This window comes from Microtus ochrogaster, chromosome 2 (assembly GCF_000317375.1).
Source record: "Microtus ochrogaster isolate Prairie Vole_2 chromosome 2, MicOch1.0, whole genome shotgun sequence".
Lineage (NCBI taxonomy): Eukaryota > Metazoa > Chordata > Mammalia > Rodentia > Cricetidae > Microtus > Microtus ochrogaster.
This window is the reverse complement of record NC_022010.1, coordinates 87,444,315-87,469,287: the sequence shown is the minus strand read 5'-3', so window position 1 is coordinate 87,469,287 and position 24,973 is coordinate 87,444,315. Positions and strand designations below refer to the sequence as shown.

The following is a 24,973-nucleotide window of genomic DNA, read 5'->3' as shown; positions in this document are numbered from 1 at the left end:
AAAAAAAAAAGAAATACAGACACTGAATAGTTAAGAGGCTTTTCCCTCTAGCATGAGCTTCTGTGCTGAGCAGTTATTCTTTCTGTTTTATTGAGAGAGAAGAAAACTAAACTACCCTGCTAACCTTCTCCAAGGAAACAATGGCCTTCTTAATGACCCTAAGTTTGCTAGGTTTATAAGATCTTAGCAAATGTGACATTATTTCCCTGTACAACAACCACTAACCACACTGCATGGAAAAAAATCACAAATAATGTTGTACTAAGATGCATTATTCACCACTGAAAAGCAGCAGAGACAGGCTTACTTACAAGCTGAAATCAGAAGAAAACAGGCGGTGTGGTGTCAAGCTAACTACAACTGAATCAGAGGGGCTCATCCAAATACTCAAAACTGTTACTGGTCTCTGTTTCTAAAATAAGAGCTGATAAACAGTATCTTAGGCTACATATATTATTCAGTATACAATGTCCAAGTATAATGTAAAAACTGGGGAAGTCCTTCACAAGAAAGCAGAATACCCCACAATACAATCCCTCTCATTTCCCTAGAGCGTCTATATTTTTCTCGGAAGCTTCTTACAAAGTGCTCATTAGGCTTAAACCCTATTTGAAATATCAAGTAAAATTCTATCTCAGAGTAGCGCTGTAGTAAACAGGGCTGATGTGGCTTATAGGTAATAGAACAAAACACAGTGGGAAATTCTATTAGTAGGAAATACTGTTAACAGAAGTGGTGACTCAGTCACAGAATACATTCCAGTCACCTGGTGCTTTACAGCAAATCTGGGCTAACTAGCTCTCTCCAAATCTCCCGTAGCTTTGCAGTGCCGTATGGAAAAAGGCTGAAATGCATCTTAGGCTTAAGCATCTAGTTAATGAAGCACCTGAAAACAAAGCCAGACATATTCCTACTGAGGAAACCATTACATAGAAGAACATTTTGAGTTATTAAATGAGATCAATCCTTACTGCAACGTTGTGGAAGTTTACAAAGCATATACGAACAGAACTTCAGGCCTACTCTTCCTTATACTTTACCATTAATGCCAAAAGCTCTGAATCCCATAGGGTTCGTTTTTAAAGCTTTCTTTAGTCTATGAGTAATAAACGCACACAAATCTACTTATGGGGAAGACCTATGGCATATAGCGTAGCTATTTCTATGTTTGCTGAGTAGGTGTTAATGTGTGATTACACAATGTGCCGCTAACTCTGCAAGGAAAAGGAGGTTACCCATACACCCAGTATGTGCTGGACTCTTTCTCAAGCCCATTGAAATGTCTGAGTTCTGAACATACCAACACCATACCTCAAGGGTTTTGAATCAGACTTTGAACTTCTGTCTTCTATTCAAATAAGCTTCATTGAAAAGTTATGTAAAATAGGATCTGCAATATTTCTATAAATAGCCACATAGTTATCCGTTGAACATTTCATTCAATACTTGATACAAGCAGACGACTGAAATGTTAAGGCATCAGAAAGGGTTGACGGGCATAGCTCAGTGGTAGATGACCGCTCAGCACGTATGAGGCCTGGCTCAATCCCCAGTCAACAAGGGCAAATGAAAGAATCGTCACACAGGCAGATCTACTAAGTAGACTATGTGCTCACCAGTGCTTTCTCATCCTAAGAGAAGAGCAAAAGCTAGATTTCTTTGTTTTTGCAAGGCACAAAGAGTTCCATCCCCTTGATGTCAAAGTGCTTTGATTTGTGTTTGTATTAAAAAAACAAAAACAAATGAACAAGAATTCCCAGCTCTTTGTTTATAGGTACTAACTAAAGCCAACTGTCAGGCATCCCTTTTATCTTCCAAAAATTAAATCCTCTGCTTTTCATAGACGCTGATCATCTTTCACAGGTCTACTGAAAGAAGAGCAGCTTCAGCCACCGAGAGCCCGCTAAGATGCTGGCTCAAAATCTGGGTAAGACCTTGCTCCTTCTCACCACAACAGAGCTCATTGGGTCTCCAGATGGGCTCACAGAGTTCCAACTACCATCACATAATCTACAGAGAACTAAAAGAAAAGGCAAAGGGCTACCCGAATTTAAATCCTTTAGGAAAACCACAGTACTTTCATAACAGCGTGTTTCATGGCTTGGAAACTAAAATGAAATAGAGAAGCAAATAGTCTTAAAAACCTCATAGCTATCTAAGATCCAAAGGGAAAGCAATGGATGACTCAGCCAGGACTTAGCACAAGACACAGGGTGTCCTGTCCTGTCTTCCCTATGGCAAATCTCAGTCTCAGAGAATGTTCTTTGTGGGACTTTAAGACCACTGACGTGTAGTCAGGTGGTGGTGGTGTATGCCTCTTTGAGTTTGAGGCCAGCCTGGTCTCTGAAGCGAGTTGCAGGACAGTGAGAGCTGTTACACAGCCAAACCCTGTCTTGAAAAACAAATCAAAACTAAACAAAAACAAACAAAAATACAAAAAGAAAAAAAAAAGACCTAACCTCTCTCATCTCTTCTTCTACTGCCTGATTACAAAACTTGGCATTCAGTGGGGAGGGTCACTGTTAATTAGATCAGCACATTTAACTGGTTTTCTGAATTTCAAAAGGACCAAACTCACATTATAAGAGAAAAGCAAAACAAAACAAAAACCTACCAGCACAGCAACAGTGCCATCTTTTGACTGAAGAAAATAAAGAAGGAAATGGTTTTCATTTTCCTCTCTCAATTCCTTAAGCCCTGCCAGGAGGTAAGCGACTTCTGTTTGTGCCATCACTATAATGTGATGTACTTTAAGATGTAGATCCTGCATTATCTCCAATTTCTGATGTGGAGGTAGAGGATTCGTAGATGACTCTATTCTTGAAACTATAGGTGATGACTAAAAAAGACTGTAACTAAAATGCTTCTATCTCATCTTTATTCACGTCTTTCTACTACCACTGTAGAATTACGGCAACTCTACCATATCATTGGATATAAATATAGGCAAAAGGAAAACAAAAAGAATCACATATTGCTTTAACTAACAATCTTAGCAAGCTTATTCACCTCAGAGACTTTAACAATACACTTAAAAAAAAAATCCACATGGAGGACTTAGTGGTTAAGAATACTTGTTGATTGCAGAAGAGCTGAGTTTGATTCCAAGCACTCACACTGGGCAGCTTTCAACTATCTCTAACTTCACTGGAGGGTGTCCCATGCCTTCCTTTGGCCTCTCAGGAGCATGCAGTATAGAGATACACATATTTAGACATAAAAACAAATCCTTCTTAAAAATCAAAGGTTTAATAATTTTAGACATTTAAAGTAAACATGAGAAGCCTTTTATAGTCAAGCAATAGCTCTGAGATTCTGGATCAGAGAACTTTATAACGCATGGTCAACTTGTACTGAAAATAAAACGAATCGCGATGATATGAAAACTGGAAGCCTCCCAATCCCACTGCCCAGAAAACCGTAATAAATCAATAAAAAAATATATAATAATAAAATGCAAAAATACAACACACCCTTCCAGAGGATACTACACACTTGGCATATATCACTCCATGAAGGCAATTTCACTCTTGGTTTAGAACAAGCATATCATGTTCCTCAACAAAAGGGAATGTAGATTTGGCTCCACTGAACTTGGAGCAGGCAAGAGGAGTTCGCCTATTCTTGAACCCCATAAAAGAAAGCCCCACAGAATAATCAGGGCTTTGGAGAATCTTCATTCAAGTGGTCCTCTGCTCTCTTACAGCAAACTGAGCTTTTGCTTTTTGTGAGTAAAGTATTTTTGCTATTCTGTGGTCTTTATACGTGTTCATTTCATTCTTAAGATGCCAACAACCGAGAAACATGCAACTTAAATTCCAACTGCCAACTCCCAATAACAAGCTAAACTGTGTAAAGGATGTGCGATCTGTCTACGTATTAACACTTATTTGGTACCTAAAGATCACAGCACATGCAGTCTTAATGAAACATTACAAAGTGCACAAGGTAAATAGTCTGACTCTATTTATCAAGTCAAGGGTCACAAACTCTAAGTTACACTGCTAATTAAGGGAGCACAGATGGCCAACCTTAGCTAATATCAGAACAGGGCTACACACTTTACCACTGCTTCTACCTAAAGCAAAAATTAAAAGTGCTAAAATACGGAATGGAATCTAGGGCAACAAGACCTAGGATGCCACACGCATTTCCTTCATCATCCCAACTGCACCAGTCCTCACGGAAGGAAAGGGAAACCTACAGCCCTTCAGGCATTTCAACACAGAGGAATCAGGATCTGGCAGGACCAAGGCAATGACCTGAGAACCTCAGTGTATGTTGTTAGTTATGCTTGTTTACTCATTCCTACTAGTTAAATTCTAATTAAATGGCAAGAACCGGACTGACTGCCCTGGTGGGTTCAGGCTCTCATGACTATGGAACCTGACTATCTACTGAATGCCAGTACTACTTTAGGAAGTTTAGTTATGTTATTATTTATTTAAGTCATTCTTACATACAGTGATATTGGGGAGAAAATTTCCTTCACTATTATTAAATATGGTGGCATCATGCTGAAGTAGCTATAGCAGAATCTCAAATGTAATAACGCTATAATAAGCAGGTAACAGGGAACACGCTACAAAACTACAAGTTACAAAGCTAGAATGATAACTCGTGCCGTTTTTAACTTCATTGGTCCACTGTGCCCAGATATTGGTTAAACAGTATTCTGAGCACATCTGTGCGGGCGGAGAGGTTAAAGAAAATTAGCATTTGAATTGAGAGACTAATAAAGCAGGCTGCACTTCATAATATGGGTGGGACTTTGAACAATTAGCTGAAAAACGGAGTTGAACAAAACACTGACCTCACTTAAAGAAGAAACACTGTAGCAGGTTGTGATGAACTGGAAGAGCAGGGTGGGCTCTTCCCTAGGTCTTCGGCCTGCTGGTCTACCCTGTAAATGACCGACTTACTAACCTCGCTAATTTCATACAGTTTCTCTGTGGAGAACCCTAGCTAATATGGCCAATGACCTTCACTACGCCATCACAATTTTAACTCACATTTTCTGTCTCTTGATAGAGTTATCTAATTGGCATGACTCTGTAAAGTACACAAACCACTACAGGTCCATTGGTTCAACCTTTATGCAGAAGAGAGTGGCTATGCTTACTTCCTTTGGAATCACAGGGTAGTTTTCAACTTCGAATTCTGAAAATCTGCGTTCTCTAATCCTGAACCCCGTAGCTCACAGAGGAACAGAACAGCTCCTACAGACCTCTAACAATTGTGAACCCTGTAGCTCACAGAGGAACGGAACAGCTCCTACAGATCTCTAACAACTCTAACAATTGTGAACCCCGTAGCTCACAGAGGAACGGAACAGCTCCTACAGAGCTCTAACACCACTAAAGTTAGAAGCTTAAGAATGACAAGAGAGCTACACAGCTTTTGATAACAGACGATTTCTCTCATTCTTGGGGGTTCTCCGCATCTCGTGTGCAGTCAGCCAGCGTAGCTCAAGTCCAGTCAACGTAACCAACTCTTAGAACTGGACGAGATCTAATTCTCAGACTACATACATTCCTGCAGCATTAGGGAGATTCTCTCTAGTCAACTCTGCGCCCAGGCAGCCAGACAGATACCATTGTGAAATTAAACACCTAGTCATGGAACTAAAGCTATGTTTAGTTTTAAGACTTATGTAAGTTTTCCCCACAAAAAATCATGCTTCTTTTTTTAGAGTTGATGAACACTGATTTATCTGTCAAAACCCACTGCAAAATATGTATAGTCTCTGAAAACTTCACTATGAAATGCCCTACTACATTTTTCCCAGGCAATACATTTTGAGCTTTTTTAAAATAATGGTTTTGTTATAACCATGCTGCATGTAACCAAGTATTTATTGTGTCTGTTTGAGATAGGGTCTTGCTATGAAACTGTGGCGGTTCGGCACTTGCTATGTGGCCGGGCTGCTCTAGAATTCATGAAAACCCCCTGAATACTGGGATAACAGGCATAAATCACTATATTTAGCTAGCTTGTAATTTAAAAATATAGCAGAATAAATGAACGTTACTTTAAGAGGGAGGTCATGAAAAAAATATTTAACATTGAACACAAGAATGCATTTAATTTAAGCAAACATTCAAACATTCTGAATAAAGAATATTTCAAGCAGCCTCTAACTTTTATGCTGTAGAAGAGGTGAATATAATAGAGGCCTAAGCTTCACTTGGGAAAAAAAAAATACAAGTTTTTCCTAACAATTGGATGAAAAAGGTTTTTCTAACAATTGAATGAAAAAATATTTTTCTTCATGCCAACATAAGTTTCAAGTAAGTCCTTTAGTAAGAAAACAATCAGTTAAGGGAGGGCTAGTACTTAAAGCAACTTGGTTTCACTTCTGGTAAAGTGGTATTGTTACTGTATTCAAAGACTTTATTTTGATAATGTGTTTAAGTGGTTATCTCTTTGTGGGTTTGTACTGTACCTGTGGAGGCCAGAGGAGGTTGTTAGATCCTCTGGAGTTGAGCTTACTAGGAATTGGAAACCATAATTTATAGGTGCTAGGAACCGTGGCAAAAGCAGTGCTCATGCATAACCACTGAGCCATCTCTCCAGCCCTTATTCGGTAACTTTTAGTAAATAATTGGCTTCCATAAAAAAGAACATTGTTATTGCTTTAAAAATGAGGTATAAGTGATATCAAAATTACAATTAAGTCATCTTAAATACTATCTCAGATCTTGCCTTTTTATTAAGAAAAACCTTAACAGAATACATTTAAAAATGGCGGGGAAGGCAACTTGATCTAAAAATAGATCTATTTTTTAAAAGAAGATATTAGCCTAATTTGACAGAATAACAGAACCAATTTAATCGCTATTTAATAGCTTGACAAACTGTAAAAGAATCCCTGAATTGACTCTCAAGGCTTCTTCAAATCGCCACTGAAATGTTCAATTCCTATGCAACCACCCACCCTTTGTCTCCCTGGGACTGGGGGTGGGGGTGGTGGTGGTTGGGGAAGACGTTTCATTTCTTTTACCTTTCCATCCAGGGTCTGTCTCTCTCATGGTACACTTGCACATTTGCAGCTTCTAGTATTCCTTTCCAATTTTTCTGCTTCTGCTCCTTTCCGGGGGCTCTCATTTCTTTCCTTCCCAGCTGCCTGTTCCTCATCATTCCCTCCTCTATCAGTTTACTGTTGCTGCGGGAACACAGCAGTCTGGGCAAGGGAGCAAATCAAATATCCCCGCGTGATTATGCACTACGACCACAGAAACATTCAGGTGAAAAGTTGGAGCCCATGTGCAATCTATCAAGTAAATGCAGATCTGAAATTAAGGTTCAGGTACTATAAACATCAAAACACAGATATTTCTAGGTTGATAGCTATCGAGTGCTATCATCAGTTTTAAAAGTATTATTTTACAAGCCTTGAGGGGACCCTTCACTGTGCTCACAGTATGTAATCAAATTTCTAGATAGCAAACTGTTTATTATCAAAGAAGTTCCGTAAACTCAAGATAAATAAACATGACCAAGCTTGCTATTTTCAGAGGCATCATGCCCGGTGGCCAGACTTTTGTCAGTGTAAGAAATAAAACAACACTGATAATTAACCATCTCTCTTCTGGCAGGAAGTTTTTACCTTGAGGAAGGGATATTTCTTCCAGTGTGCTAGTAGAACAAAGAAATGGCATCAGATACTTCTGAAGCAGATTACAAAGGACTGGCTCTAACACGCTTAGCACCAATTTTCACTTGAGGATCTCAAGTTTCGTGTATCTTTTGCAAATGCAGGTTTACTTTAATTACTTTACTAATTTAATTTACTTCATTATTTTATTAATGTGTGCATGAGGAAGGAGTTAAGTATTAAAAGTTCTCTGTTTACAATGTTTATAATTAAATATAATAAACTTAAGATTATACTGCCTAAATTAGGAAGAGTGCTAATATAGCATTAAATCTGCCTAACTTTAAGATTGGGTCTTTTTTATTTTCAAGACAGAATTTCACTGTGCAACAGGCCTAGCTTTCCTGGATTTTACTTTGTAGACCAGGATAGCCTCAAACTCACAGAGATCTGACTGCCTCTGCCTCCCAAGTGCTAGGAGTAAAGGTATGAGCCACCACCGCCCAGCTTCAAGATTGGGTCTTTGATATACCAAATGTAATCTCACTAACACAAAGAAAGAACATTTGAAAAGTATTTATTTAAGCAAATCAACAGAAACTACTATCTGTGTGTGCTTGTGTGTGGGTGATGGGGGTGCAGTTCTGGGAAGAGCTGGACAGGAGAGACTAAGGTGTGAGTTTGACCAAAGTACTTCTCAAACATGTATAAAATCTTAAAAACAAAACCATCAGAACCAATCAATGTGGGCTCGTGAAAAACACAGTAGTCAACAGAGAACAATGATTTTGAAATACTAATTTTTATATAAGAAATGATCTTCAATTTAAAATCTTATTTTAAAATAAGAAATGGTTTTAAATAAAATTCTATGCTTTTTCTTAAAGATATCACATCTAGCTATATTTTGGGTGCAGATTAAGGGTCTCTAATGATCATCTTCTCTATTCCCTTAAGATGATCCCTGAACCAGTGCTCTAGAACCCCATATCTTTATAGATGTTCCCCAGATCAGTGTTCTAGAACCTCATGTCTTTATAGAGGTTTTCTAAATTAATGCTGTAGAGTTCCTATGTCTTTATAGACATTCCTTGAATCAGTGCTGTAGAATACCTATCTTTATAGATGTTATCTGAATCAGTACTTAAGGACCCTATGTCTTTATAGATGGTTCCTGAATCAATGCTATAGAATCCTTATGTTTTTATCGATGTTCCCTGAATCAATGTTGGAGAACCCCTACATCTTTATAGACTTTCCCTGAATCAATGTTATAGACTCCCTATGTCTTTATAGATGTTCCCTGAATCAATGTTGGAGAATCCCTGTTTTTACAGAGCAGAGTCACATTGACCTGAATAATTCTTTAGAGAAAAACAATGACCTCCTCTTAAAGAAAGAAGTCATTTGGTTCCTGCAGTGGCCAGATTATAAGATAATTAAAAGCCTGTAAGGCTTACTGATGGCATTTAGTGAATCCATTTAGGTCAACAGCATGTTAAACTCAGGTGCCTGTAGTGAAGGATAGAATGGGGTCAAGTGCCATAGCATGACTCTGTTGGAAGAAGCTTTGCGGGGACCTGTGATTAGCAGTGAGCACTGATCTAGTCAAATCCATCAGGGGAAGGAACAGTTCTTCCCAATAGAGAGAAATTTCAAGGAAGATTATGCGGCCCCAAGTAGCACTAAAGAATACTCAAAGCCTAGTGCTGTGGAGCACACTTATGCCAACTCTCAAGAGGTATGGGTAGGGCTACAGCCTGTTAAATGGCTTCTGCGGAGAGTGGAGGTTTTCCTAAGGTTGTGGCTCCTGGTTGGTCAACCCAGCTCCAGTGGATGGCCTCATGCCCAGATGCAAATGGAAAGCAGAAACTGAAGTCATTATGTCTTTGAAGAAGCAAGAAGACATGAAGTCGTTAGGTGGAGGGAGGAGAGGAAGGGAGCGGGAGGAGTTAAGGGTGAGAATTGGGGCTGAATATGGTCAAAATACAAGCAATTCTCAAACAATTAACACAGTATTTTTATAAAATGAAATCACATTACTGAAAAAGATTACTTCAGCCATTTCCTAATTATGAGTTACTTTTAGTTATATAGTAGGGCTTTTAAATTAAATGTTAGTCAGAGGTACAGTTAAACTTTTAAGTAGAGGCCTGATGGTAAGGGCCAGAAGTAGAACACTTGCCTTAGCATGTGCAATGCCCTGGATTTGATCTGTAGCAAGAAAAAAAAATTAGGTTGTATACAGTCTGGCTCAAGAACAAATAGTTTGACAGAAGACTAAATCAAGTGTTAGGACAGTAAGATGGCTCTCTAGGTAAAGGTACTAGCCATCAAGTCTAAAAACTTCAGTTCAATTCCAGAACCCAAAGGGTTTATCCTCTGCCCCTGCCACACATGTGTGGCTCAAAATACATAAAAGGGAAAAAGAATAAATTAACAGTAAATACTGATAATACAGCCCCATTTTTCTTTTTAAAATACAGTTATTTATTTGTGTGCATTGGGTACTGCTTTTCTCGGGTTCCTTGCCCTCCAGCTATTTTCTCTAGTATAATCTTTATTACATCTTCTGATGTTTTCCTAAGGACATTACAACAACATATTTTATTATTTACAGTGTTGGCAAAGTACCACACAAATCAGATATTTAACAAAATGCTCGATAAATTAATAAATACTGAAAAATCCTACTATACATAGACTGTATTTCATAGTACTAAAGACACTGACTAAAAACCACAGGAAGGTTTCAGTTATGAGTGAACACAAAAGCTACAAATTATAGGATTTGATTTCTCCTGAACTTACTTTGTATAATCACATTTAATGGAGAAATTCTGACAACTTCCATTCAGACAAATGTAAGCGCTAGGGATAGAAATCAGGAGGGGTGTATGTATCCAGCAGGCCTGATCCTCGGTACAAAAAAAAAAAAAAAACCCAAAAAAACATAAAAAACAAAGTTCATTTTGCCAAATTATAGATGATTAACCTCGGAAGCTCTGGTTTCTAATGCTGACTTAAACAACAACAACAATAAAAACGAAAAACAAAACGAAAAGGAAGGATTAGAAAGCAGGAGGAGGGAGAAACAGTGCACTATTATTTGCAGGAATAGTTAGCTTCTGCTTTCCGGATTCCAAACATGTGTGACTAAGCATGTGATGACAACATAGCAGCAGACTGACAGGTACTCAGGAGAAAGAATACTCATGGCAGAAACAGTGAAACAAACCTCCCACACCAATGTAACCATGCAGACATGATTGTTCTTTGGACATCCGGACTGATTTCTTCGGTCACCATGTTGATAAACGATAAAGGCCCATTCTCCAAGTCACTAGGAGTCTCCCAGCTCAGCTCAAGAGCATCAGAGAATAAATGGTAGTGATTTTTTTATTGCTTCTTTTAAAACACAATTCTTACTGCCAGTGTACCACTTTTTAAGACTTGTTATCTGGATGATTTATACAAATTTTCAAAACATTACCCAATAATCTACGCTTCCTCTTTCAATGAGTTCTCAAATTCAATTTTACTTGTCAAGTAGTGAGAAAAGAAAACCAGAAGGGGTCAGTATTTTATATGTGATTGATTTTCTTGCAGGAAATGGATGACATGATACATTACTGCAATAAGATACCTATATTTTTGTGATAAATCATACTCCTCAGTTAGCACTTTCCCAAGCCCAAATCATGTAAACTTCTCCTGCACAAATATCAAAGCCACTTTCTAAAGAGATGCTGTGTTTCTCACTTTCAACTTTCTAATTTCTGCACTCTGCATTCTTCTAAATATATTGACGTGTAAATGGAGTGACAGAGTTCTGCTGTGTAATATATGTATATATACATATGGCACACAGTAGCAGTGAGAGGCTCAGAGATTATTTGGAGAAGCAACAATAACGGTATACTTTAAACAGCATTCTATGAATAAAATTGGGTTATGTTCAATTATTCCTTTAATTCTTGCTCTTCAGTCGTGGATTCTAAGAATAGCCTAGGGCAGTGGTTTTCGACCTTCTTAATTCTTCAACCCTTTAACATAGTTCTTTCATGCTGTGGTGACCCAACTATAAAATTATTTTCATTGTTATACTTCATAACTGTAATTTTGCTATTGTTATGAATCATAACATAAATAGTTCTGGAAGACAGCAGTTTGCCAGGGGAACCATGACCGGCAGGTTGAGACAGATTGGCTTAGGGGCTATTGTGTGATAGAATTTTATATAATGTGTATGTTCATCCTTGAGAGACTCAGCAGAGATTGTCATGTAAGCCAGAGTCCATCATCTCACAAGCTTTGGGGATCTGTCCTCTGACATCTCTGTGCTATTCGTATTTTTAGCCATTAACAGTAAAAAAAAAAAAAAAAAAATGTGGGTTAAATTACTACGATCATGACTGCATATAATACTATACATAGATTTGTTTTTTAATGATTTTGTAGGAGACCGTAAGTACTAAAGACAGAGCTCAGTTCAGCTGAGTGTTTGCCTAGCCTGTGCAAGGCTCTGGGTTTGAACTTCAGCACCACAGGACACTCCTACCAACAAAAACAACTTGCACACATACTAAAAGTTCTTTCGAGAAATAAACATAAACCTTCCACTAAACAAAACACCACTTTTCAATTCTGCACCACATAAAATGTGCACGATTAATATATGACTATAGGTCATTAACTTTCAAAAGCTAAAATTTTAAACCCTATGAAGATTACCTATCTAAGGAATTATTTTAAAAAAATCTGGGAAGGTCATGGATGGCCTGAACTAGAGATTCTCCCCTGCTTCAGCCCCTACAACCGCTGGATTCACAGTCTGAGGCAAAGGTCTGGACCCATTGCTTCTCTCCGTTTTTAGTACTATCTTTTGTCCCTAGTATTAGGCCAGGCAATATACGTCTGCTTTTTTCCTAACTGCTCTTTGCAAGGATCTATCAATTCTTTACAGTTTGGCTAAATGTATACGCACAGATTTACTCTCTTGTAAATTGCATATAAATCCATTTATCTCATATTACAGAATAAAATGATTATACCTTTTCTGGAAAAAAAATAAGTATGCAAGGAAAATTAAGAACAACGGCCAAAGAAACTTCTTTGTAAATGATATGGTATCTCTGATTTTAAAAATTACCATAATCTTTTTCTTCTCTGAAATGAAGACAGGGAGATAAGGAAAGGTTGTTTGGTATGCTTTATCTTTTTAACCCCAAAACTTGTCTGTATCAGGAAATCAGAGCTTTGTTATTCATGTGTCTACAGCTTATGTATTTGACTTTCTGCCCTTTTCATCATTATCACCTGGCCAGATACCAATTTCAGTGGCTCCTCGTCAGTCTGCCTGCAGAGCAGCTAGGCATCAGAGGCAAGGCTTGCAGGCTCCCTGTTCCCAGGAGGGGACAGGACAGCTGCAGAGATGGCCTTCCCCAGTACATATGATGACGTGAAACCTGACCCCAAATGTGCCTGACAGTTCTGTGCCTTGTCAACCTACTTTAGCAAACACCGTTTTGTCAGAGTTAAGGAGATGGAGGAGTGGAGTGCCTACTAACACAAGCTTCAGCTCTGATGTCCTAAGAGGTGGAAGTTTGTTATCATCTTCAGAATGATGAAAAATGCTATTGGATCTTAAAGAAAATTTAGTATATGGAAAAAAATAAAGTCAAATCAAAAGCATGCTTTGTCTCTATAAAAGCTAAAATAATCAAAATATATTATGAAAATTGCTTTGCTGTTATGCGTAATTACCTTGCAGCACAATAATGATTACAAGATTATTTTGATCAGTTTAACTTTGACCAGAATAATTATAACTGTGTATTCCAAATATTCAGGCGTTGAGATTTATTGTTTTTAAACAAACATTTACTGAGCTCCTTTATTTGTTTGGCACTACATTGAGAGTAACAGTTACTCTCTGATCCACAGAATCAACCAAACAGGGCTATAGTTGCTCACAGAGACTGAGTAATAATCACAGGCCATGCATGATCTAAGCTAGGTCATCTGCATATACATTACATTACAGCTTGGTGTTCTGGTGGGACTCCTAATAGTGGTTGGGGGGAGGGGTGTCTCTCTGATGTTTTTGCCTGTGCTTCAGACTCTTTTCCTCCTACTGGGTTGCCTTGTCCAGTTTTGATATGAGGGGTCTGTGCCTGGGCTTACTGTAATTTGTTGTCAGTCTTATTGAGAGAAATAACACAGGCAAGTGTCTAGTGGAGACTGACTATGGACAACACACACACAAACATCTATGTTTTTCCCCTTGGGGGTCTAGTTTGAGACAGGGTTTCTCCATATAGCTATGGCTGTCCTGAAACTCACTCTGGAGATCAGGCTGGCCTCGAACTCAAGAGATTCTCCTGCCTCTTCCTTCCCAGTTCACCATTTTAAATAAAAGTAAGGATGTCATAAGAATATCATTGATTAGTGCTTCAACAAAGGGTTAGCAAAGCTGATTCTGAAGAACAACAGTTAGTCAGAAGGGAAGGTTAGAATGACTTAGAACTCTAAGGCAAAATACATAGGGAATGCATTGGCCTCGGACTTGGTGTTGCTCCCCTGAAATACACGTATATGGAGCTTAGGACAGGGAAGGTTAAAGGAATAAGAGTCAGGTGAAAGAGAGGCCTTGACTATTAGGCTAAAGAGCTGGCAATTTTCCTGCTCAGGAGGAAGCACTGAAACTGCCAGGATAATGTGGGTTCAGATGGACCTTTCAGATGAACTGCTTTGGCTTCAGCGTGTGGGATGAAGTGGTGGCGCTCACCACCGCAGGCCTGTCAGAAGCCGGCTGAAGTCATTTCAGTAACAGATTCTGGGAGGATCTAGGTTAGGCTGTGAAGAATTGAGGGAACTGGACGGAGGTGACAGATATGTAACAGTTACAACAGAGATGTCTTAGTGATTGATTGCATATGGAAGAAAAGGGGGGTAGTTGAGGATGGCTTTCTGACTTAGGCAAAGACATTGCAGAACGTCATTTACTAAGAGAGAAAACAGGCAGATTGATAAAGCTTTGTTTTTACTTTCTATTGATTTTGGCAGTGGACCTAATAAATCATTAACTTAACTAACTTAACTTACTGAGTTTTAACTTAACTGAGACTTACTTCTCTAGAGAGCCATGGCATGTTACGGAGTGCATAAATCCAAGGCTAGGGAGAAATCTCAATTTAGATATATATTTAAAATACAACACTTTACATCATTTGAAGCCGTCCTACAGCAAAATGGTACTAGCAACTTAAAGAAACACAAGTTTTTTTGAGATGAGCTAAGTAAGAACTCAGAAAAATATAGAGAAGATATAACCACAAGTAAGAAGAAAACATGATCACAAACGTCAAGAACAGAGACTATTTTAAGAGAGAGGAAGTAGCCAGCAAAGGAAAGTGCAAGACTATGGGCTGGTACCATAGATTCTGGAAGGAAATATAAATACAATCAAGAAGAACGCTATTATGCACAGCTACTGAGACAAAGGACAGCATGAAAAATGTTGTTGAAGGAGAAAGAAAACAGGATACAATAGGCTATTCCTCTTGAGTAGTTCACAGACGTTGAGGAAGAAGCAGATCTGTATAGTCTGAAATATCACAAATAAAAAGTACAAGAACATACGTGCATAATAACACCTATTTTTTAATGTATTTTTTTTATCCATACTTACTTGCATACACAGAGACTGAAGCAGAAAGTTTACAGGCATATAAACCAAACTTAAGCCCAACAGTTAGCTTTGTAAAGAAAGACGGTATATGACTGGGTGAATGGCCGACAGGTTTACATCACTTGACAGTTTTTACAGCATCAGTATTTCCAGATCTTATAAATACACTTAAAAATACATTTTAGGTGGCCGTGGTGGCTCATGCCTATAACCTGGGCACTTGAAAAATACTGATGCACGAAGGCTGGAAGGTCCTGGAGCAGGGCTGGGTTACACAGCAGAATACTGTGACAGGAACACTAAGAGGAGAGAGGAAAGAAAGGAGAAACAAAGGAAGGAATCTTAAAATCCTGTCAAATCTCAGGAGGTGTCTCAGCGGGTAACAGCCATGCAAACCTGATGACTCGCAATCAATACCTGGAATCGATGGAGGAAAGAAAGACCCACAAGTTCCATACATGCACCATGCACCACGTTGTGCATGCCTGCATACACACACACACACACACACACACACACACACACACACACACACCACACACAAACACCCAGATACTTATAATAAACAAAAATTCAAAATCTGTCTAATTTATTTTAAAAATAGATTGAGTAAAATTAAGATTGAAAGATAGTCAATTGACAATTAGATATTTAAGAACTTTAATAAGAAAAGGTTTGTAAAAATGAAGCAAGCAGAAAACAATAAATTGAGATGAACTGGGAAGAAAGGCATTAAATAAAATGGAAAACTCAAAGAAACTGGTAATGGCAATGGCAAAAATAAAAACCAGTAAAGCATATTTCATATGAGGGGAAAAAAAGAAAAATTTTCTGGAAGCCTCACTGCTTACTCACAGTTTAGAGAAACTAAGAAAGACACGCAGAAGACAGATGTCACAACAGCTCCCATTTTCCTATGAAGTTCACTTGTCAGAAAATTACAAAGATAGGAATCTGGCCCCAGACTGCTTTCCCTGGTAAAACAGGGTAATAGGCTCCTGGCCTGGTACAGACCTCGGCAGAAAACAACTGAATTACAACAAAATCCCTGATGTTGTTTTGAAAAACACATCGAGGGGAGGAAGCAACACAGCAGAAAGATGGCCTGGAATTTTTTGCTTGCAACCTTTGGAGGAATTAATCAGAACACCAATAAGAAAAAAAGCTTCCCATATGCCTGCCCGACACGCTTGGCTGCTGCTGTTTACAGTATAGTAGGAACACAAACAAGCTTTTGAATAGACAGTCCTCACCTCAAGAGTTCTACCTGTAGCACAGGCAGATTGCTCCTTTGATGGAGCCTATTGGCAGCCTTCTGAGAGTCAGATGAGAACAGCCAGCTTCGGTCATTTGAACATGGAGCATCAACTAACACCTGGAGAAAACAAAGACAAACAGTGTGAACATACCTAGGATGAGGAATATGGCAAACAGCATGTAAATAAAACCCCTGCCTTAGGGATCCAAACATACGACATGCTAAGTCCTTTGATGTACTTGTCTCTGATAGTTCACCAAACATTTTCCTATGCAGTGTTAGTGTTTGTTTCAATGCAGAGAGGGGGCATTAATGAAATAAGTCTACTGATATCTAGTATTTGAATTTAATATTCTTTTTTGTTTGGGGTTTTCAAGACAGGGTTTCTCTGTGTAGCCCTGGCTGTCCTGGAACTCACTCTGTAGACCAAGTTGGACTTGAACTCAGAGATCTACCTGCCTCTACTTTCCATGTCCCGGGAGTAAAGATATGCACCATTACGCCAGGCTGAATTAATTGAATATTCTTGATGACTATAAATGAGACTTACAAAAGTGACTCATCTTCAGAAAACATAACTGTATTTCTGGACCCACAGTATTTATTTCTTTTTCCTTTTTTACCCTAGTAAAATTATACATTGTTGGGGGCTGAATCCAGGGCCCAGTGTTTATTTTTAAGAATTTAAAAAATTCAATTTTAATTTACTGAAATGGCTTTTCTTCATCTATCTTACTCTGATATGAAATATTCTGAATTAAAATAAAATGTACAAATATTGTTACTGGTTGGAATGATAACTGATCATTTCCAGAGTAACTCTGAGGTACCAGAAAACAGAAAACATTCTATAATCCCCAAACCCAATGTCACTGTTTCCACTGAACCATACTAACCATCAAATGAAAAATGCCTCCACATCCAGTTTATCAAAATCTCCCAGAACACTGAGAAAGTGTACCATCTGGAAGCAGAAGGCGAAGAACAACAGAGCAACACAATACCGTATCACTAGGAGTCTGTCAGCTTTTCACGGCACAATAAAAGTACCTTGTCAAACGTTTCAGGCTGGGCATCTCCCATTTCTCTACCATCCGATTCAGACACTTTAATTACATTTATCAAAGGCTGTGGGATGAAAGATTCCAGCGTCTGTCCCAGCCATCTCACTCTCCGACTATCATATTCGTTACAAAGAAGATAACCTAAATGTAAAAGATTAAAAAGTTCCAGAGTAGTCCGAGGCAACAGAACTGGGAAAGTTTTACTTTTTAACAAACAGACTTCAGGAAAATCAATCCTTTGCAGCTATATAGAGATATGGCCCAGAGGTAAACATTATGATAACTTTAAAAACAAAACCACATACTTTATTAAATATTTGCCATGTTAAGCCTCACAGCCTCCCAGAAGCGCTCATGTTTATTCAATCAAGTTTAATTTGTGATGTGAAACCTACAGATTCCTGGAGGTGCGGCACAGCCATTACCTCATGTATAATTTTCACCCTGAAGTACCAGTAGTGGAGAGTAGGCAATATATTCTGATAGGTGTGTAAAGTTCCTTGCTGGGACAACACATTCATTTTAAATGAAGGAAAGTAATAGAGTATCAGATAAAATGGATAAGAATATAAGCTACCGGTAAGGAAAACATGGGTTTAAACTGTGAGCTGACAGCCTAGGACAGTTATTTAACTCTGTGACAGCCTTTGTTAACTCGTGGTGATTGGTAAGATGGGGAATCATACCTGTGCAATGGTTGTTATGATTAAATGGGACAGAAATGCAGAACAAGATGGTGGCTGAAGAAATGGCGGCCTCCCCACAGAGACAATGGATTAAGGGCACAGGGAGTCAGGTAAGAGGCACAGAATAAGAAGAGCTGCAGTGAAGAATGAAAGAGGTGTCCTTGTCCATACCCTTCCAGTTCTAGGCAGTGGGATGAGAGGCTCCTCTTACTTGGGGGAGGGGAAAGGAAGCAAGTCCAGACTTTGACTTGAAACCCAGTAGCATAACCTGCCACAGTGGAACCTGTGCCTACTAATCTTATAGCTCTTACACCGGGCTATTGCAGACTGTGACTGTGGGTTCTCCTTAGGCAGGCAGGTGCTGCCACCACTCCTCCACCAACCCTGGGAAGCAGAGTGAGAAACGAGACTCCAAGTATTGGAAGTGCTGTGGATATAGGTTGATAGGTCTGTTTGCTATGGTGCTTGTAGCATTGTTTGTTATCTGGGTTAGTTGGAGTCAGCTAGAGTCAGGAATGTTTCATCCCTTGTAAAAAGCCTGTTAAAGAATTCTATATCCTTCATTCCTTCCCATGAGATGTTTTATATGCTGTTCTAATAAATCCAGAGCTAAGTTTCTTCTTAGGGATATAGCCATGGACACAGACACAAGGACAGACAAGATAAGACAGCAGTCAGCCAAGCACAGATTCAGATTTATATAACAGATTACAGATAGAAGAGATGATGATGGAAGACACAGGGAGAGAGAAGTAAGCAATTCAAACCTGGGCTCGCTCTTGGTAAATCTATTCCAAGGCCAGGATTATGGTTTCTTTTCCTTAATACAATACACATTCATTTGAGGTTGTTACTACTGTGACAAACTGATGACAAAGGGCCCAGTGCCAGGCTAGTACAACTAACACCAGGCAGATCTTAGCAATCCCAGTCCTCAGGCTGATATCCATGGACAGAGCTCCTAAACTGTCTGAATGCCACCATCAACTGAACTTGTAATCTAGCCAGCATCTCTTATGGTTGGATATAAATGCTCTGGACCATGAATAGACATAAATCCACCAAGGAACAGATAGTACATAGCAATGTAGGTCTTAGTGTCCCTCTGTTACGATGATCTTAGTAGCCAATATACTATGTGCACAGTGTTTTTAACCATGGAACTGCCAAATCCATTTCTTCCCTGACTCCAGACAAATCAGGGAGAGCAGCTGTCCACCTCATGGCAAGTCAAGGGAGGTACTAGGGTACTGAGACGGTCAGTGAGTAAAGGATCTGCCACTAAGCCTGACAACCTGAGTTTGAGTCATAGAGCACAGAGAAAGGAGACCTTTAATTCCTGAAAGTTGATCCCCAGGAACACAGGAGGGGAGGAGAGAACTGATTACTACAGATCATAAGGTGACCTCTAGAAGCATGCCCCTGCCAGAGTACATGTGTAGGTACACGTACAGGTAGGTAAGTAGGTAGGTAGACAGATAAATAGCTAGGTGTTGTTGATATTTATTTAAGGAAATATAAGGGAGTATACATTAATCCACCAAATAAAGTATGGCACAGAAATAGATATAGCTCTATTGCCTGTCCATAGGCCAGTGACTGCAGCTAAGGCTATCCCAACTTTGGAGTAAGGTTTGTAATGACAAACCACTACATGTAAGCACTCCTCTAGTTCATTCTAAATTACATACCTACTGAATACACGTGACAAAATATGGTTTGGGGAATCAGGGAGCTGAACCAGCAGCTACAACAACAACAAAAAACCCAACAGTGGAACTGTGATAAACCTAGTCTCAGGGTGCCATCTAGTGCTAAAATACCAGAAAGGTCCACAGACTCACACAAACCACTTAGAACTCTGAAAGAGTAGGCACAAACATAGCTAGATTATAAGGACTGGGAGAAGTAGCTAATGTTTATACACAGCCTATGTCATAAGTCAAGCATCAGAATTCACAGAATCATGACCAAGTCTAATGGATAAAATAAGATAAGAAACTGACCATAAAACAAACCATCCCTGGCTAATGGAAAGAGCTAAAAGTAGCACTTTTAGGGAAACTTGGTAAGCTTCAGAAAACTCAAGAGAAATGACAGATTAAAGCAACTTTTAGAAATATCAAATATTTAAGTGCAACAGAAGGCAGAAATAGCAGAACAGATCAAACAATGACAACAACATTCCAGTTGCCTTGAAATCAGAGTATTTGAAAATATACTGCTGGAGACAATACTAAAAAGAATAGAAATGTGAAAAAATTCCAGCAGATATGAGGGAGTAGCTAAAAGGGCAAATACAACTAAACAAGGGGTTCGTTCTAGTATTTTCTACCAGCAAAGGTTAACCAGATGTCTAAACCTTACCACTGACCGCAAGAAAAATTTCCCCCTAGAAGGACTCCTGTCTTCGTGGAGAAGCTTGACCATACCACCCCATTAAGCTACATCATCCCTTGTGAACAGTTCAAATTTTACTGTTTAGGATCATAGGTGTTTGCTCTTTCTTCAGTAAAAATCAGCACACTGCAAAACCTGTGCTAATGACAACAGTAATACCTTTAAAAAGCCAGTCCATCGCTGTGGTACAGGTGAAAGAAATACCACATCTTTCTGGATCAACGGACAGACAAGCAGACTAATGTTTTAATTACACGAAACCCTTCTTGTCATCCAAAGCCACAGCCTCGTTGCCTAAAATAATGTCCAAGGTAAAGAAATTCAGTACATAAATCGCACATTTAGTATGGCCTTCATTTTAAGTTTTGCTTATGGAAGCACTGACTAGCGTTGCTTCTGCATTGCACATTTGAATAGTGTGGTTAACTTAATGTGGGTTTTCGATATCACCATGAAGACATCAGTGCCTTGGAGGGAACTGTTATCATTAGTCTATTTGATGAAAAGCTGCTTCATTTGGGAAACTAGTGGTAGTTCACTGTTCTTGAGGAAGACTTGTCTTCAAAGTCCTAAAGTGATCAGTTTATAACCTTTGTGTTTCCGAGCCAATTATCTTCATCACTACAAATGTGTAAAGTATCTCTAACCTATGAATGAGGTGGCTTAAAATTAAAATGTAACTTGTTAAAATGGAACTAGACTCAGGTATTTCTCTCCCATCTCCTACACTAGTACATATTCTATACCTAAAATTAATAAGCTTGTAAGAGTCAACTAAGAACATCATCAAGTAACATAGAAAGAGTTGGTGTAAAACAAATACTCCTTATAATAAATGAATTCACAAAAGCACAGTCAAATTATAAAAATAATAATGTAGTCTATTTACTTTTATTTCTTATACCAAACACATTCAGATGCAGCGTTTTATCGGAAATCTAAAACATACAGTATATTTTTTTCTTTTAAATATTAATACATCTGTACCACAGCCAAGTACAACTGGCTTCACATTTTGAAAATGCTTCCAAAGGAAGAAATAAATTAGCAGTCTACATGCTAGAAGATGCATGACCTGGGGGAAAATAATACCTTTCTAAGAGACAGGCAAGCTTGGAGGATCTGAAGAAATTGCTGTTTAGATCATCCACTTCCTACAGGCATCTCCTTCCACATGGCCACTCACCAACTTTATAAATAATAGCAAGCTTCTCACTCATACATAATCTGAAGGAAATATGCTAGAGTTTTGAAACCTCCAGTACAGTAAAGAAGTAGAGTTTAAAACACTAAGAGGCCGGAGAAAAGGCTCAGCTGGTCAGAGTTCTTGCTGCTCTTTTAGAGGACAAGAGTTTGTGCACATCTGGTGGCCACAGCTGCCTCCATCTCCAGTTCCAGGCTATCCAAAGCTCCTTTCTTACCTCTTTGGGCGTGTGTGTGTGTATGTGTGTGTGTGTGTGTGTGTGTGTGTGTGTGTATTTTTGCATACACCCCCCCCACACACACATGCAAAATAAATCTGAAAAAAAAACAACAAATGTGACTTCTTTGTTGAAAGAGTGATGTGTTAACAACTAAGCAAGCAAGTAAGTGATTGGGCTTGAAACTTACTTTAGAAAAGCTGAGAACATTTTAAAGAATGCTCACTTAGATAATCATTAATATAATGCCCACTGCCCCTGGTAGCTTGCAACCATAACTCAGAAGGAATTTAAGCAACCAATGTAACCAGTATAGCAAGGCTCCCAGTATTTCCGTTTTTTTTTTTTTTTAATCAGTGTGAACAGTAAGTAAACCTAAGATCATAAAATATAACCAAATTGAACTGGAACTGAACTATGACACATCTAATAATCACTAATATTCAGAGAAACATGAATCAGGGTTTTAAAAGTTTTAGCAAAATGATCACTAACATTATTAAGAAAGTAATTTATAATGAAATAGGTTTATTTTATGTGTGCATTTGTGTACTCATGTTCATGTGTGAGCACACGTGTGGTTAAGCAAGCATGTAGAAGGGACAGAAGTTGACTTTGGGTATCCGTCTTTGTCCATAGCTCTCCACCATAGAGACCTTCCTGGGTCCTGTCAGTGCTAAGAATACACGTGCAGGCAAACATGCACAGCATTTTCTTTTAAACATTGGTACTGTGAATCCAAGTTTATTAGGTCCTTATGTTTACATGGTAAATACTATACTGACAGACCCCCAGCCCCTGGACTTAACACCAATATCAGCAACAATAACAAAATCACTATAAAAGAACTTACTCCACTGTTTAATACTATCTTCTCTCGCCATATGTGGTTATGAGAAATTGACCTGTGTTCTAATAGTAAAACAACTAATTTCAAAGACCTTGAAGAACAATGAGAGTGTAAAATACTTCTTCAAATACTTTTATTGTGATTATGTGCTCAAGGGTCATAACATTGGTACTCCAAAAAATGTCAAATTAATTTTACCTCTTACTACTTCTTTAAATGAGAATATTCAAAAAATTGAAGTACTTTATGTGTTACATAGTATCCATCTACTAAACAGAACTTGTTTAGAACCAAATGGTCCAAGAAATAACACAACAAAGTGGTTTTAAGTGGAATTTTGTGTGTTTGACAACGAGCTCTGACAATGGTATCCAGGGAACCACTCAAGTGTAAGGAACTCAGTGGCAGAGTACTTCCTTAGTCTGAGAGGCAATCTGAATGCCATCCCCAGTATTCCTCAACTATGTTTTCCGTTCTAACTCATGGTGTCCTAACTCGTATTCGGACTCCCTAACTCTGCATACTGGTGCTCACATTTCCCTTCACTGATTTCCAAAGCGTCTGAAACCTGCATATCTGACAACTGTGGGTGTAGCAAGGACAGACAGTACCTGGGGAAGCACACTGCAGCAGGGCTACCGATTTGCCTCCAGGAGCAGCACACAAGTCCAGAACGGTCTCCCCGTCACTCAGTTCCAGAGCCAGTACTGGGAGAAGAGAGGCAGCGTTGAGGAGGTAGTACTTCTTCAAGCTTCCAGTCTGATGTCTCTCTGAAGGCATTCGATCTGGAGATCGGCTGAGGTAACACTTCATTGATTTAGGATAATATGGTAAGGACCCACGAAAGATTGTGTGATAGCCCCTCAAATGTAAGTCCTTTTCCAGCTCAAAGGGATAATTGAATCGGTTGAAGAGGACTGCATATTGCCACAGTGATGGAGATACTAGAACATCCCTACGGCAGAAAAAGAGCAATAAATGAGTGTCAGTATCACGAACTAGTGTAGTCTTATACGATTAATAGGGTCCTAGGATTACACTCCATCTGCTTGTGATTTTTCAGACGGGATCTGTAATGGTTAATCTGGACTGCCAGTGTTACAGAGCTAGAAAAAAAGCAACTATATTTAGTGATGCACTGTTCCGTATGTGTCTATGAGGTGATTAGTTCATGAGGCTCTTACCTAATCAAGAGATTAATCCCTGCTGGATTTCTACATTATGCCACAATTGGGGATGATGAAAAGTTGGATGTGAGGCTTGTTTGGGAGGTACGAATCACTGGGGTGGGGCCTGGGAAGGTAAATTTTGCCTCAGCCCCTCCTATTCCCTTACCTATATCCAGGCCCTGTGAATGGCTTTTTCCACTTTGCTCTCCCCACCCATCATGAACTAACACTTCTCAATGCATGAGCAAAATAAACCCACCACTTTCCATCATTTCCATAGCTACTGGCCTAGCAACCCAAAAACCTAATACAGGATGGGTCTTCCCAGCTTTTCCTTTTGCCTCATAAGGTCATGATGTGGCCACCCTGACTTTACTTAAAAATATAATTTAAGTAAGTAAGTAAGTAAGTGATACACTCTGTTTGTTTTAATATTAATTTTGATTAATGTATTAGGAATGGAAAAAAAGATTGGGAAGAAAGCAGAGGGTAAGAGAACTTCCTTTACAAACTGAGGAAACTTGCAGCTAGGTACAAAGTCAGGCATGGCTATAACCTGTGCTATAACTTGGCGATGTGTGCCTGTAACCCCAACATTGAGAGGTCAGACATTGAGCTCCCTACCAGTCAAGGGCAAGCTTCGAGTTCAGTGGCAGACTCTACTGAAGGCTTTAGAACAAATGCAATAGACGGAGACGCTTGAAGTTCTGCTCTGAACTTTGCATGCATGTGCTCAGATACACACACCCACACAGGCACGAGCAACCACATACTCACATCCATGCACCAAACAAATCTCTCTCTCTCTCTCTCTCTCTCTCTCTCTCTCTCTCTC

The 24,973-nt window shown here is 38.9% G+C and overlaps 1 protein-coding gene across 1 annotated transcript in view; it reads right to left on the bottom strand.

Annotated features, from left to right (window-relative positions):
- Nsun3 (NOP2/Sun RNA methyltransferase family member 3) overlaps positions 1 to 24,973 on the bottom strand; it is a 44,376-nt gene that overhangs the window by 9,103 nt on the left and 10,300 nt on the right. The window contains exons 3-5 of the mRNA XM_005345253.3: positions 23,581 to 23,924; positions 17,599 to 17,753; positions 16,544 to 16,665 (exon numbers count right to left, since the gene is read on the bottom strand). Of these exons, the coding sequence (XP_005345310.1) occupies positions 16,544 to 16,665; positions 17,599 to 17,753; positions 23,581 to 23,924 (621 nt within the window). The remainder of the gene's footprint in view (positions 1 to 16,543; positions 16,666 to 17,598; positions 17,754 to 23,580; positions 23,925 to 24,973) is intronic.